We start from the raw sequence: 16676 nt of genomic DNA on the forward strand, positions 1-16676 counted from the left end.
TAAACTAATATTCCTGGCTTGTTTTGACTCAATCTAGACGTATAAATTATGTAAGGTATAAAATTACCATTTTGAGTAAAAATCCACAGAGTAAAAAAGCGGCTATAAAAAAAAACAAAAAATCGTCATAAAAATTCGAAAAGGTGACATTAGAACAGAATTACAAGTTCATCCAATAATATTTGATCTGAAAGAATAATAATTACATTATTCATGGCGCCTGCATAGCGACTGGTCTAAATAACTAAGAAAGCCTCTAATCAAAGGTAATAGAGTTCAAGATTCAGTAGCACCTGAAGCCCAACACGCGCGAAATGCAAATTAAACAATATATATAGCACTGTAATGGCGGCCCCAAGCGCAGTGCAGGCTGACGCTTCCCGCCAAAACTCAAATCGGTTCACACTCAAAAAATTCTATTAAGAATAAAAATGAGTGCGCTCCTACTAATCGCTTTCTGCGTATTAATCGCGTACAGATATTTCACTCGCAAAAATACAATTGTCTTGCACAGATTAAATAAATATGGCTTAAATGAAAAATTGGAGTTGTGTCCGCCACCCGGACCTAAGCCTATGCCTGTTATCGGAAGTTTACACCTTTTGGGAGAGAACGAATCCCCTTTTCAATCATTTACGGAGTTGGCCAAGAAATACGGCGACATTTATAGTATAAAATTAGGCAGTTCGAAGTGTTTAGTTGTGAACAATTTAGATTTGATTCGGAAAGTTTTGAATGAAAATGGCAAGTTTTTCGCCGGCCGACCAGACTTCCTTCGGTTCCACAAACTCTTCGATGGCGATAGAAATAATTGTGAGTATATTTTGAATTATTTTTATGTTTTAATTTCGATTAATATTACTTTAAAGGTAGTTGCAAACAATGTGGTTAATAATTTGAGCAGTAAATAAATTAGTATCTCTTTTTGCTACCAGTACATCGAAATTTTAGTAAGTTTTTTTTATTGCGTAATACAATAAATACAGCTTAATATATATAAATCCAGTGTCCTGATATTTATTTCAAGTGATCTTCTAATGTAATGTGCGGATTTTAATGGGGATTATACTTATTGGAGTAAACATAAGTCCAACTTGAGATATATTTTTATTTCGATTTGGGACCCATAGTTATTTTAATATCCAACTAGCTAACCCGACAGACGTTGTTCTGTAGATACTAAAAAAAATACTGTTTAATAGGAATCTGCCAATAATATTTCAAAACATCAAGAATTATTTCGTAAAAAATGCTCCCTGTTGTTATAATGAAATTGTTTCACAGCGGAACTGTCAAACCGTGCGTCAATAAATTCTCTCATAGAAAATATTTCCCTATAAAACAAATATTGAAAATAAAAATAATTATGTGCCCCAAATGGAAATAAAAACTATCGTATCTCTCAAGTTGGACCAAACTGCACTCCATGAAGTAATTCCCATTAAAATCTGTTCATTAGTTTAGGAGTCCATCGCGGTCAAACAACGTGTCACGTAATTTATATATAATAAAAAGATATTAATTGATTTGCATGTACAATATAATATGTATATCATATTCTCTATGAGAGAATTTATTGACGCGCGGTTTGACAGTTCTGCTGTGAAACAATTTCATTATAACAACAGGGAGCATATTATGTTACGAAATAATTCTTGATGTTATTAAAATATTATTGACAAATTCATAAAAATGCAGAATTTTATTTATTTGGTATAGAACAACGTCTGTCGGGTCAGCTAGTAAATATTAACCCCCTTATTCATAATGGTCCGCTAACTTTAAACAACCGCTAAGGAGTGTTTTTTTCTCATTCTGACTTAGGTTAATAGAAGAAGACAAGAGTGCGAATTAGCAATGCTTTAATTTACAACTAGTGGGAGGGCCTGTTAATGGCGCCTTTTTGTGCCATGAAGCAGTAACGTGTAAGCATTACTGTGTTTCGGTCTGAAGGGCGGCGTAGCTAGTGAAATTACTGGGCAAATGAGACTTAACATCTTACATTTACCTCAGTATTATGGCTGTTAGCACACTTAATATAAATAAATAACCAAAGCAACCGGCTACGGAAAGTAGCCCTTTACCCTTTCTTAGAATCTAAAAATGGCTCAGCTTACTAAAGAATACTTACTCACTAAACTTATTACTTAATTACTTAGCTAATAGTGGGAGGCCCCTTTGCACAGGATGCCGGCTAGATTATGGGTAAAACAACGGCGCCTTTTTCTGCCGTGAAGCAGTAATGTGTAAGCATTACTGTGTCTCGGACTGAAAGGCGCCGTAGCTAGTGAAATTACTGGGCAAATGAGACCTAACATCTTATCGCAATTGTAATGCAACTCAGAACTTTTGGGTTTATCAAGAATCCTGTGTGGCACTGCATTGTAATGGGCAGGGCGTATCGATTATCATCAGTCGAACGTCCTTCCCGTCTTGTCCCTTTTCATAAGAAAAAAGTGCTGTAAGAAGGTCACGAAAGTCGTTAAATAAAATAATAATAAAAATGTAACGCGAAAAGCTTATGTTGAAAAACATTTTCAATTAAACGCGTTTTAATTCTATGAAAAGTATTTTATTTAAAATTTCGTTCATTTCTATTGACAACTCAGGATTGACAGTAAAATTGTCTTTTATTTACGAGAAAATGTGACGAGAATAGTTCCCCTGATGACGTAAGTGACACGCGCTGAGGTGGTATTTTCGCAATTTCAAAATCGTTGAATCTATGGTAATAATCCCATAATCCTTTCCACTCTTCGGTCTTGATTCGTAGGCTGCATTTAGTGCTCGACCGACGATCAGCGCCGACGTCGGTCGTGCGTAGCTATAACTTGAAAACATATGAATGCGATCAGTCCAGCGCTAATGAATTGCTACGCGCGTAGAGCTACGTCGCGCTGACGAGAATCATCGATCGGTCCGACGTAGGTCGATCCGCTGACACGCTATGGCGATAAATTAGTGCGCTTAGTGCTAGGCTGACCCAAAGAGGATGTGAGTACTACGTAATAAGAGGCGAGACTTACTAAGTAAAAATTGAAATAGTAATTACAATATGGCGACGAAGTATAATCTGCCTAAGTTTGAAAGCGAACAGTTGCTTAGAACGAAGTGGTAGTAGTAGTTTCTAGTTTTTAGATATCGCCGGCACTGGGACCAATCCCTAATATAAAAGCTCCTTACAGCTAAATGAAGCAAGTGGTTCGTTTCAATCAATGACACGCGACCCGATTTTATAGCGCGAGTAATTTAGGCACGGCGTGTTGGTGTGAGAAGCGATACACTGGCTCCACCTGCCAAAAATACTTTTTTTTATGGAATAGGGTACAGACGAGCGTACTGGTCATCTGATGTTAAGTGATCAACGCAGATGAATCACAAGAGTGTTGCCGGCCTTTAAGGAAGTTCTACGCGTTTTTCTTGAAGGTATCCTATGTCGTATCGTGCTGGAAACATCGCAAAAGGAAGCTCGTTCCGCAGCTTGGTCGTACGTGGAAGAAAGTTCCTTGATAACCGCACTGTGGAGAAACGCAACATATCCAGATCAAACAGCACTTTGGAACACTCCCCGTGATAAATGCGGTAGAAGACACACAATGAAGTGACGTCCCTACGCAAAGTAAACTTATCTAGCTATTCCCATAGCTGGGTCACCGATAATTCGAACAGCTTTTCGGTGCCTGTGCCCCAGATCTTTTGAATACTTTACTTGGTGTTAGGACTGCTGCATCAGTTGACCTTAGAAAGCTTTTAATACTAAGCCTTCTCGGAAAGTCACTTACGTTCCCAGTATACTATCTACAGATAGAGATAAATTCCTACCGTCTTCGGTCAGTAATTAGCTGTCAATATTCTGAAGCTGTCCCAATATACCCAATAAGTAATTCTTCTCGCCTTATATTGGGACGTGTGAATTGCAATTTCCATATAAACTTCTATAGCAGGTAAGCTATACGTCGTCCCATTGATAGACAGCGTGTACGGATAAGGTGAGTTACCGTGTATAAGTTTATTGGGACAGAAAAGTCAACGATAGTTTCGATAATTTTTGTTTAGATAACTGGGCGGAATTTCCTTTATGCGAGCGGAAATCACTAATGTAATTTAGCGGGAAGGTAATATATTAATTATTTTGTTAACAGAGCACCGTAATGATAAATTGTATTTTATTTACACACAATGGAATACACCTGTTCCGAAAGCGCCATCGCGCCTTTATAAATTTCTATTTATAATTTTTCCGCCTGTATGTTTGTACCAAATAAAGGAAGAGTTTCGGCCTAGTTGTCATATAAATACTAATTAATAGGCAAAGTTTATATAAGACGCCATAAGGATTTGACCTAATATCGCCCGACTTACCCTTGGTAATATGAATATTTTAATTATCTAACGATTTGCGTGTGGTGCAAGACATACGATGATGCGGGTGTGTTTATGACACGAAACTTTCTTCCACGTACAACTAACTGCATTGTTACTTACGTATTTGGATATGTATTCAAATTCAAATATTTTTATTCAAAATAAGATTCAAAAGCACTTACTGAACGTCAAAAACTACCACCCATTCAAAAGACACTGCCTCAGACCTGAGGAGAATGGGCGCAAGAAATTCAGCGGGCTTTGTTTTAAATATAAAATATGGATTACAATGTGTAACATGTATAGTTAGAGCCTGAGGGTGTTTGCTTTATTCCCAGTCCGTGGTGTCATTAAGAAAATCGTTTATGCTATAGTAACCTTTCCCACACAAACGCTATTTAACAATTCTTTTAAATTTCGTAACACATTTGTTTGGTACATTTTCTGGGATCATATTGTAGATATATATTATCTTGACCCAACCGAGTAGTAGGCATAAAAAGTTTATGTTTGTTCCTCGTGTTAACATTATGAATGTCACAGTTTCTAAAAAAATCCTCAATGTGCTTATGAACATACAGTATATTGGTTCTTAGATGGTCCAAATTGCCCGATATTTTACTGATACACCAACAACTGGGGCCTTGCTCTTAACAATGTGGACTGAAGACCAAAAAACGAATCCCTTAACATAAATTGCGATGGTTAAGTTAAAATCACTTTAACGATGCTTCATAAACCAATTCGTGATCAACTAAGTGACTTAAATGCAGTTTTAATACTTACTACATCTACTAGAAAAATGTCTCACTTTGCCATTATGTAATATAATTTATTCAAACAAAACAAAATCTTATAACCATATTTACAATACTATGACTACATAAAATTAAAACTATCATTATGTTGAAGCGTACCAAGAGTACTGGCAGCATTTCCGCGCTGGATAGCTAAGCTGATCCGTTGACCGAGATAGCTGCCAGCGCTTGGGATTCCATTAGCCTTATTGTAGGCGTGAAGATAGTATTTGGAACCACTATTGATAGTATTTTTGTATTTTAACATTTGATTATATGCACCAGTGAAAATGTAATCTCAAAGCTTTGACAATATACCTGCGACATACACAGTAGTATCAAACCCGCTAATCTTAAAACTTGGGCCAAACAAGTGAGTAATTTCACACTATCACTCGCTCATAGTTAATGACAGCATATCGAAATACGACCTAATGCGTGTGATATATTACATACTTTAACTGGTTATGAAACTATTAAAGCTTATTTTAATAGTGAGTGTGTGCCTCATTTAGGTGGCGTTTAAACGCATCATTCTTACGGCCGTTTCCAATATACTATCTACAAATAGAGATAAATTAACACACACACACTTTTTACACAAATTACAGTGGTATGACTTAACATACATCAATATATATATAAATATACATATATACATACCTAAATGCATACGAGTATAAACAGTAATTGAGCCGTATAACAGTAATTGATAAAAACTTAACAAATTATATATTGAAACTTTCCTCGAGATCCACGCTATCAAAACGGAATGAAAATCAGTGCAGTAGTTTTTGAGTTTATCACGAACAGACAGATAGACAGAAGTACTTTGTTGCATAATATGTAATGATTTATGATAAAAGTGAGAAGTATATTAGGTATAAAACTGAATGAACACATCAGTTTAGATGCGTTTAGATTGTCGCTCTTAATATACCAGCTGTTTTAGTGCCAAATGGTATTACCCGCCGCGATGTCAAGCATCCTGATGGCGCTGGTGGCTTGGGCACGGGGAAAGGCACTGGTGTGGGAAGCGAATTGCGTCGACACTCTGGCTCCTTCTCATGTCCAAGTTACGTCAGTTGGTGCCGTGGCTTTTGCTTCGACTGCCGAAGACAGAAAGCGTCGCGCATATTTTGGTCTCAGTGAGTCATACATCTTTGTACCGTTTGGTGTCGAGACACTTGGCCCGCGGGGCCCAGAGGCGCGGAGATTATTCAAAATACTATCTTCGCGCCTGAATAAGGCTACTGGAAACCCAAGCGCTGGCAGCTATTTCGGTCAACGGATCAGCTTAGCTATCCAGCGCGGAAATGCTGCCAGTATTCTTGGTACGCTTCCACGTAATGATACTTTTAATTTTATGCAGTCATAGTATTGTAAATATTATTATAAGATTTTTTTGTTTGAATAAATCAATTAGTGAGAAATTACTCACTATACAAGAGGCTGTAGGTTGCAGTAATCATAAACCAGCCGAGTGTCTGTCTGGTGTAAAAAAAATCATTATTATCCTCTCCGCTCTCTCTCTCTCCGTTTCTATAAAAAAGTGTCAAGACCGTATACGTATTCTAAAAAAATTGTATTTCGTTTAACACGTATTACCTTATTAATAAAATTCGGCCAAACACACTGTCAGCGAAATAACCGTGCCATGTTTACTCTGGTATCACATTACAAGGTGTTGCTGTTTTAGAAAAACCTCGACAAATACGCAAATTCACTTTGGTCGAAACGAAATTAAATGCGTTTGAATGAGGCCTTCCTATATTTATGTGAGTTGATATAAGTACAGTGTCACCAAGGGTATGTTCCAATATGCACTGCGAGCACTGCACAGTGCTATCACTGTAGAAAAATTCTTTCTGTTATGGACTGCAAGTATATAAACCCTGGGGCGTAATTTGACGTAATAAATCACCGCCAAAAATAATTAAAACAACGTTTTGCCATATAAATTATTTGTAGAGTTAAACAGTTTCTTGGACATTGCAACATTACTTTATTTTTCTAAAATAAAACAATTTTTCTTAAATTAGCCTACCTACCAATATAAGGCCCGTCAAAATCGGTCCAGCCATTTCAGAGATTAGCTGGGACAGACAGACTGAAAAAAATTGTAAAAAATGTTGTTTTGGTGTATGTACCGTATATATATTCATATATATGTAGTAAAAAACGGTTATTTCAATATTACAAACAAACACTTCAATTTTATTTATATGTATTCAAACAAAACAAATTTTATAACTATATTTACAATACTTTGACTACATAAAATTAAAACTATCATTACGTGGAAGCGTACCAAGAATACTGGCAGCATTTCCGCGTTGGATAGCTAGGCTGATCCGTTGACCGATATACCTGCCAGCGCTTGGGTTTCCAGTAGCCTTATTGGGGCGCGAAGATAGTATTTTGAACATTCTGCGCGCCTCTGGGCCCCACGGGCCAAGTGTCGACACCAAAGGGCACAAAGATGTATGACTCACTGAGACCAACATATTTGCGACGCTTACCGTCTTCGGCAGTCGAAACGACAGCCCCAGCACCAAACTGACGTAACTATATATGATATATTGACACAACCATAGTCCGTGTATGAAAATACACCTTTCTTAATTACCAAATAAAAAATATTATATTATTTTGTGTTTTAACATGTGTTAAGGCCGTAGGTGAAGGAAGCGTAGTTTCCAGCTAGTCTCAAATATACACTCTATAACCCCAGCGTTAAACCAATAACACTTATTATGCACATCTTAAGAACGTCTGACGTCAAAAGAATACATGTTTCCAAAATCGGATTCACACCCGCAGATCTAATTTTAATGTATTTTGTGGAGACGGAATAATGTTTAAAATCACCCGGAAGGTGTCAGCGTTATAAATAACCCGAATCTGTATGAGCTGAGGTTTCAGTACAAAGAGAACCAAACACTCTTGTTATACTTCTTTAGGCATGTTATGAAAAAATTATGATAGTGAAATTTAAAGATGCGCGCGCATCACTGTAACACAGAACAGGTTGAAGTTGGTTTCTAAAATTTTCTGACGTTTGCGTCATTCGTTTTTTTTTTTTTGGTTTTTTCATCCATTATTAGGATAGGCAAAGGGTTCACGCCTGTACAGCCGTATTCGTTATTTTATACATGTCATTTAATAAATTGTCAAAGCCATCGTTGCAAGATTTTTAGAAAATTATTCTTTCTACTAATGCAGGAATAAATAATTTTAAGGATTTTTGCTTTGTTAGCCCAAAGAAGTATAACTTGTTGCGTGCATTATGTATGTACACACACTCACACACTTTTTGTATGAATATAAGGGACGAGACGAGCAGGAGGTTCAGCTAATGGTAATTGATACGCCAATAAAATTCTGAGCGGCACTACAACTGCGCTCGTCACCTTGAGACATTAGATATTAAGTCTCATTTGCCCAGTCATTTAACTACCTATGGCGCCCTTCAGAATACACAATAATGACATTACTGCTTCATGAGAAATAGGCGCCGTTGTGGTACCCATAATCTAGCCGGCATCCTGTGCAACGTAGCCTCCCACTGGTCATGCGTTGCCCCACAACAAAAGGTTCTATATAAATTATCTGAGAGTTAAAACATCTATCAAATTGGACTGTCTGTGTGTAATATTGAAATAACAATTTTTTACTACATGTATATGAATATATATACGGTACATACACCAAAATAACATTTCTTACAATTTATGTCTGTTTGTCTGTCTGTTTGTTCCGGCTAATCTCTGAAATGGCTGGACCGATTTTGACGGCACTTTTATTCGTAGGTAGCTGATTTAATAAGTAGTAACTTAGGCTACGTTTATTTTAGAAAAAATCTTTTATTTTTAAAAAATAAAGTATTGTTGCAATGTCCAAGAAACGGTCTAACACTAAAAATAATTTAGCTAGTATATAATATAAATCCAGTGTCCTGGTGTTTGTTTCCACTGAATACCTAAACTAATGAACGGATTTTAATGGGGATTACTTCATGGAGTGCAGTTTAATGCAACTTGAGAGATAGGATAGTTATTATATCGATTTGGGACCCATAATTATTTCCAATATTTGTTTAGAACAACGTCTGCCGGGTCAGCTAGTATTTCAACAATATTGGACAAAAATATTCAAATAACCCTTCTATCAAATAAACCTTAACTAAATCTAATTAATCCAAAGTCCATGCAGTCGTGTTGTATTAAAATAACATAAATATATATGTTGGTTCCAGCTAATCTCTGAAATGGCTAGACCGGTTTTGACGGGACTTTCACTGTCCAAGAAACGGTCTAACTCTAAATATAATTTTTATGGCAAAATAACGTTTGCCGGGCCAATATTATATAAATCAACAGTAGCCAGTAGCAATTGCTTACGATATATTATCTGACCAATCACAATTCGTCGTGTTGTTTCCTGACCAATGAAAATTGAGCGCTCAATTTGCTTGAGTGAATTGTATTACGAATACACGGAGGAGTAAAAAAAGAAGGACTCCGCGCCGTGATATTAGCAAGTGAAGCACCTTTATGCTAGTGTGTGTGCGGTTACGGGGGATACTAGTTACACAATATTTTCTCCCTTAAATAATTAATCATATATGGCTACAAATACTTTAATAGTATCGTTTTTACACTTTTTCACCACGCACGAGGGCTTTTTTAAAATATTTTATTGCGACGCAAACTTATCTGTCAGACGATGGCAAATCTCATAATGGCGACCGATCGGCTTGTAGAAGTGTAAGTGTGTGCGTCGGGCTGTGTATTTATTGTGTGTCACTGTTATGTAAGGTGACACGAAGTCCTTCTTTTTTTACTCGTCCGTGTACGAGTTTGGGTTATAGGGTCGCTGATTTAAAACATGAAATTGGAACAAACAAACAAACAACAATTTGAATTTGGAATTAGTTATAAAAATAAAATAAAATTGAAATTTTTTACACAAATTATCTTGCCCCAAACTAGGCATAGCCTGTACTATGAGTGCAAGACAACGATATATTTAATTAGGGTTAATTAAAGCTCAAATCTTTTAGAGCAATTCATACCCAAGCTTTCTTATCATCTAAATAATCCTATAAATTGTAATACGATTTTTCCATAAGTTTATGTTTAATATAGGCTTTGAACTTGTTGAGGGACATTTCCATTATGTTCTCAGGAAGCTTATTATAAAATCTAACGCAATTACCGATAAATGACTTGTCGAGTTTACTTAGCCTACAAGTGGGCATTAACAGTTTATTTTTGTTTCTAGTATTAATATTATGTTTTTCATATACCTTTTGAAATTTATTACCATGTTTTTGAACATATACTAAATTTTCATATATATATTGGTTACACTGTCAAAAGATGGAGCGTTCCGTAACTGTCCCATAAAAATCTGTCCAATAAGAAACTAAGCAATGATTTTTTGTCCACAGCTCTTGCACTCTGCGATTGGTCAAATCTGCAGCAGCAACGACGCAACCTGGCACGTCGTCACTGCGGTCCCAAACAGCAGACAGATAACTTTGCCAGAATCGGAACAGTCGCCACCTTCGAAGCAGTCGAGCTAGTCCAGACACTCAAACACCTCACCGCCGCGTCTGAAGAAAGCATCAATTTGAAACCTCTCCTAATGTCCACAGCAATGAACATGTTTTCGAACTACATGTGCAACATCAGGTTTGATGCCGAAAATGACAAAGAGTTCATCAAAGTCGTTGATTACTTCGACGAAATATTCTGGGAGATCAACCAGGGTTACGCAGTTGATTTTCTGCCGTTCCTCGCTCCGTTCTACAAAAAGCATATGCAGAATCTGACCAACTGGTCCCATGAAATCAGGACTTTTATCTTGTCCAGGATAATTGAGCACAGGGAGGTAAGCCTCGACACAGATGGACCTGAGAAGGATTTTGTTGACGGACTTCTGCGGGTCTTACGTGACGACCCATCCGTTGACAGAAACACAATTATATTCATGTTAGAAGACTTTTTGGGAGGTCATTCGTCTGTTGGAAATCTTGTTATGTTATGCTTGACTGCTGTTGCCAGAGATGCAGAGGTTGGTAGGAGAATTCGGGCAGAAATTGATGCTGTTACAAAAAACAAGCGCCCAGTGACTTTAGTTGATCGGCCGTATATGCCGTACACTGAAGCAACAATCTTGGAATGCTTAAGATACGCTTCTTCGCCAATTGTTCCTCACGTCGCAACAGAAAACGCTGAAGTTGCTGGTTATGGAGTCGAAAAGGGCACAATAGTTTTTATAAACAATTACGAACTCAATACATCATCAAAATACTGGAACGAACCCGAAAAGTTTGATCCTTCCAGATTCTTGGAGAAAACTAAAATCCGAACACGCAGGAAGTCTCTATGCGATTCCGGAATGGAATCAGATGCAGAACGAATTGATGCTGCAATAAAAGAGGCAGAGAAGGAAGTATTGACTCTTAGAAGGAACATCCCACACTTTTTGCCTTTCAGCATTGGTAAGAGGACTTGCATTGGCCAGACCATGGTGACAACTATGAGTTTTGTCATGTTTGCGAATATTCTACAAGAGTTCGATATTGGAGCAGTAAATAAGGAAGACTTAAGGCAAAAGCCCGCATGCGCAGCCCTACCCAAAGACACTTACCACTTATACGTTTTGCCTAGGAAGCACTGAACTGAATGATGATTTAGAATAAATCTTTTGGTTGATCTGTGTCCTTGGCATAATTCATAAATTTCCTTAGCGAAATCTGCGTGCCATAAATTATTTGTAGTGAGAATGAGTTGAATGATAGTATAAGTGTAAGATTTTTCTATGGGAATATCTGACCGTGAAGTGACAGCCCTATAGTTTTATTAGTCACCACTGGGATGAATTTCTTTGATACCTCGAGGTATCAACTGTTCTAATAAGAATCAATAAATTGTAGTAATTAGCCTGTGTTAAATATTGCATTAATGTCTACAAAATAGTGCAGAATTAAAGTATCTTCTGGACTGAAATACAAAACAGTTTTGTCGTATTGATAAATTTTATTCGGGGACACAGAAAACCAGGAGTCGCTCAAGTTTTTATTTATTTGATGATCTTATAATAAGCACAGAACAAACTATTGTTCAAATTTCGAGTTAAAACGATATTTATGTTATTTTAATACAACACGACTGCATGGACTTTGGATTAATTAGATTTAGTTTAGGTTAATTTGATAGAAGGGTTATTTGAATATTTTTGTCCAATATTGTTGAATATAATCCTACTAGCTGACCAGACAGACGTTGTTCTAAGCAAATATTGGAAATAATTATAGGTCCCAAATCGATATAAAAACGATCTCTCAAATTGGATTAAACTGCACTCCATGAGGTAATCCCCATTAAAATCCGTTCATTAGTTTAGGAATTCAGTGGAAACAAACATCAGGACACTGGATTTACATAATATACTGGCTAAATTATTTTTAGTGTTAGACCGTTTCTTGGACATTGCAACATTACTTTATTTTTTAAAAATAAAAGATTTTTTCTAAAATAAACGTAACCTAAGTTACTCCTTATTACATCAGCTACCTACCAATAAAAGTCCCGACAAAATCGGTCCAGCCATTTCAGAGATTAGCCGGAACAGACAGACAGACAAAAATTATAAAAAAAAAATATTTTGGTGTATGAACCGTATATATTCATCATATACATGTAGTAAAAAACGGTTATTTCGATATTACAAACAGACACTCCAATTTTATTTATATGTATAGATGTAGAGATTAAGATTTAAATATGATTCGTGAGTAACCGTCTTTTCGCTATGATAAATATTTAAAAAAAATACTGTAAAATATATTCTGTTGTAATTAATTGATACAGGCTTAACTTTCGTCACTTTAAAAAATGTTAAAGAAAATATGGAAAACTAACCTACATTTTTTTTCCTTGAAAACCTTACATTTTATACGCCTAGATAGAGCCTCTTTGTCAGGCAACGCAAGACAATAGGTCAGTTTCATTACTTTAGTGTGCATGACAGCCACGTCTTACACTCGCCATACGTCAGTCACTTTGTTTAAGTGTGCGTGCGTTGATGAAAATAGAGGCTAACTGCTCACCCCTATTTTCTTCAGCGTGTTCACAGCTGTCACTGTCTATCTAGACGTAAAAATTATGTAAAGGTTTCAATTTAATGGCTTACGTAGCAAAACTCTGTATACTTTTAAATTTATATATTATGTTTTAAGATATAAGTATGTAATTGAAATGTGTAATTGATAGACAATATATTTTTCCTATTATCGTGCGCAAAGTTCGATTTTGCGCAAGCATTTGCGTTCGCAAAGTACCACTTACCCACACGTTGACACGAGCGTGCGGGAATGTAGCTGAGCGTGTGGGAATGTTTGAAAATAATCATAGTGGTCGAACTTTGCGCAACTTAATAGGAAAAATTGTATACGATACTCGTGCGCACCTAGGTCATCCTGGACTCGCTTCGCTCGTACGGTAACGCCCTACTTTGCGCACTTCTATCGTAATGTTCTATTAAACTGTATTCTGAAAATTATTTCGTATTTTAAACTGGTTAAATTATTACGTACAACAATATAGCGTTACACGGGGACTAAAGTTGTATAAAATCCATTTTTTAATAAGTAATTCATATTTTGTTATTTCATAAACGGCTCTCGCCTGGTGACAATAGTATTTGTATACAAACCATAAACCTAGTATACTTACCTAGTAGACAAACACTCTCCTCATTACGGCTACTCGAGATTAAATTTTAATAAGATGTGTTAGTGATTTAGTGAAGTATGTAGTATTTTGACAAATATACACGGCGTCATATTCACGTAGTCAATATTGTATTATCTAACACATATTTTTTTATTGAAGTTATACTACTTTAGACGCGTTATGAAAAAATTATTAGAGTGAAATTTTAAGATGCACGCGCATAACTGTAACACAATAGTAACAGGTTGAAGTTGGTTGCTAAAATTTTCTGACGTTTGCGTCATTTTTTTTTTTTTGGTATCTTCGGCCATTATTACGACAGGCAAAGGGTTCAAGCCCATAAAGCCATATTCCTTATTTAATAATTAATTGTCAAAGCCATTTTTGCAAGATTTTTACAAAATTGTTTTTTCTAAAAACGCTGTGCAATTCTATAGCACGAGGAATGAACAATTTTAATGATTTTTGCTTCGTTAGGCCAAAGAAGTATAACTATTTGCGTGCACACACACTTTTTGTATTTAATATATCTTTACAAAACAGAGTGTTTACTGCGTATATATAAAGTAATATTTAGTAGCTTAGTGCATATTTTCTACGAAAATTAACATAACGAAAGTAGTATTGAAGATTCAGTTTCTTTAGTTGGATTGTTACAACAACAACACAATCTAACACAGAACACGACACCATTATATATTTTAATCAACATCCGGTGAAAGACAGAACAAAATAAAAACACTAAAATTTAAGCGCGGTCCAATTTGACAGGAGACTAATGGAGACTAAATTGTTTCAAAACGGTTTTATGGTCTTTTTGTGTAATGATAGTTATCTCACTGTCACACAGGGTTCGTCTGTTATGATAGTATACTAAGTTTATGGTACAAACTATGTTATTAATGTTATAATTCAAACAGCTTTCAGCGGACTGAGGATCTATAGTAGAGCATAGACTTTGCTGAGACTTACTATCTAGAGTTACTATCTTGCTGTTAGTCCGTTACAGATGTTCTTATTTCTCACACACTTTGTCTTTATTCCAGTGTATCGTTATAATGTTAAAACCAATAGTCTTACGGCCGTTCCCAATATACTAACTACAGATAGAGATAAATTACTATCGTCTTCTGCCAGTAATTACCTGTCAATAATCAGAAGCTGTCCCAATATAACCGATAAGTCATTCTTATCGCCTTATATTGCGACACGTGAATTGCAATTGCCATACAAACTTCTATCGCTGGTATGCTATACGTCCTCCGATTGAGGCGTGTACGAATAAGGTGAGTTACCGTCGATAAGTTAATTGAGATAGAAAAGTCAACGATTGATACGATTTTATCTCAAGTAGGCCACAACCGGAGTTAGACTGAATATTGGGAACGGCCGTAAAATGTATTTGCTAAAATTATACCTCCGGTACCATTCTAATTTGTGAAAAAAAACTATTCTTAATTATCTGCCATTTTGTTTATATAATATTAGTACTAAATTATATGTGCGTAGTAAACATCATGTGATTTGTAGTAGTTAATTAAATAATAATGCAATTGAATACTTCTTTTATTACATAATCCTTAGATGTAGCTCGAATTGTCGAGGACCCAGTGCTCTGGGAACGGTTAGATCATAGGTTCTCAACGTGGGCGATAACGCCCCCTTGTGGACGTTTGAGACTTTCGGGGGGGCAGTAGAAGACCCAGAGAAAATTTGTTGGCATTGAGATGGCACAGATGGGGCATAGATTAAAGAATATAGTCTAAAAAGCCAAAAAATACACGAACATATTCTAGAAAAAAACATATTCTCAAAGTGGGCGGTGAGCAAAATAAGGTTGAGAAACTATGGGTTAGATCGTTTGGCGTTGCGTAGAGACGTCGCTTCATTGCGTGTCTTCTACCGCATTTATCACGGGGAGTGTTCCGATGGGCTGTTTCACCTGATTCCTGCCGCCGGATCCACCTTCACACGACACGCCACAAGTTAGAATATCACCCCCACCATCTGGATGTATGGCGGTCTTATAGAATACGGTTTTCAAGGAACTTTCTTCCAAGTACTACAAAGCTGTTTTTTTTAATGACAATAAGGGACGAGACGAGCAGGACGTTCAGATGATGGTAATTGATACGCCCTGCCCATTACAATGCAGTGCCGCTCAAGATTATTGAATAACCCAAAAATTCTGAGCGGCACTACAATTGCGCTCGTCACCTTGAGACATCAGATGTTAAGTCTCATTTGCCCAGTAATTTCACTAGCTACGGCGCCCCTCAGACCGAAACACAGTAATGCTTACACATTACTGCTTCACGGCATAAATAGGCGCCGTTGTGGTACCCATAATCTAGCCGGCATCCGGTGCAAAGAAGCCTCCCACTGGTGAGCTGTGGAATGAGGTTCCTTTAAAAAACAGCGCATACACATTCCTTGAAGGGCGGCCACGCTCCTGTGATTCCTCTGGTCTAGATCTAGATAGCGCCTCTGGTTGTTAGGCAACGCATAACAACAGGCCAGCTTTATTACTTTACTGTGCAGCTTTACACTCGCGATACGTCAGTCACTCTGCATTAGTGTGCCTGCTGAAAATTGAGGCTAACAGTTCGCCGCTAATCTTTTCGAAGTGTTCACAGCAGTCACAGATTATCTAGACGTTTAAATTATCTAAGACCTTATCATTTTCAACGCTTTTTAGAAAATATTTTCTCGCCATTTCTTATTTTGTTGAAACTCAGTAATTTTGAAACTTTAATAATAATAACTT

General features: G+C 36.6%; 1 protein-coding gene across 1 annotated transcript; it reads left to right on the forward strand.

Moving 5' to 3' along the window:
• Positions 1-374: 374 nt before the first annotated feature.
• LOC126978031 (cytochrome P450 307a1-like) lies at positions 375-15467 on the forward strand. Its single transcript, XM_050826766.1, has 2 exons — positions 375-813; positions 10618-15467. The coding sequence occupies exons 1-2, from the start codon at positions 432-434 to the stop codon at positions 11850-11852; spliced, it is 1617 nt and encodes a 538-aa protein (XP_050682723.1). The 5' UTR covers positions 375-431; the 3' UTR covers positions 11853-15467.
• Positions 15468-16676: the final 1209 nt, after the last annotated feature.

Source organism: Leptidea sinapis, chromosome 2, assembly GCF_905404315.1.
Source record: "Leptidea sinapis chromosome 2, ilLepSina1.1, whole genome shotgun sequence".
NCBI classification, from domain to species: Eukaryota; Metazoa; Arthropoda; class Insecta; order Lepidoptera; family Pieridae; genus Leptidea; species Leptidea sinapis.

Excerpts from the sequence above, each read along its gene's own strand:
- LOC126978031 (XM_050826766.1), top strand. The coding sequence starts at position 432 with ATGAGTGCGCTCCTACTAATCGCTTTCTGCGTATTAATCGCGTACAGA. Across the intron at positions 814-10,617 it reads CGATGGCGATAGAAATAATT|CTCTTGCACTCTGCGATTGG; the intron begins GTGAGTATATTT and ends TTTTGTCCACAG.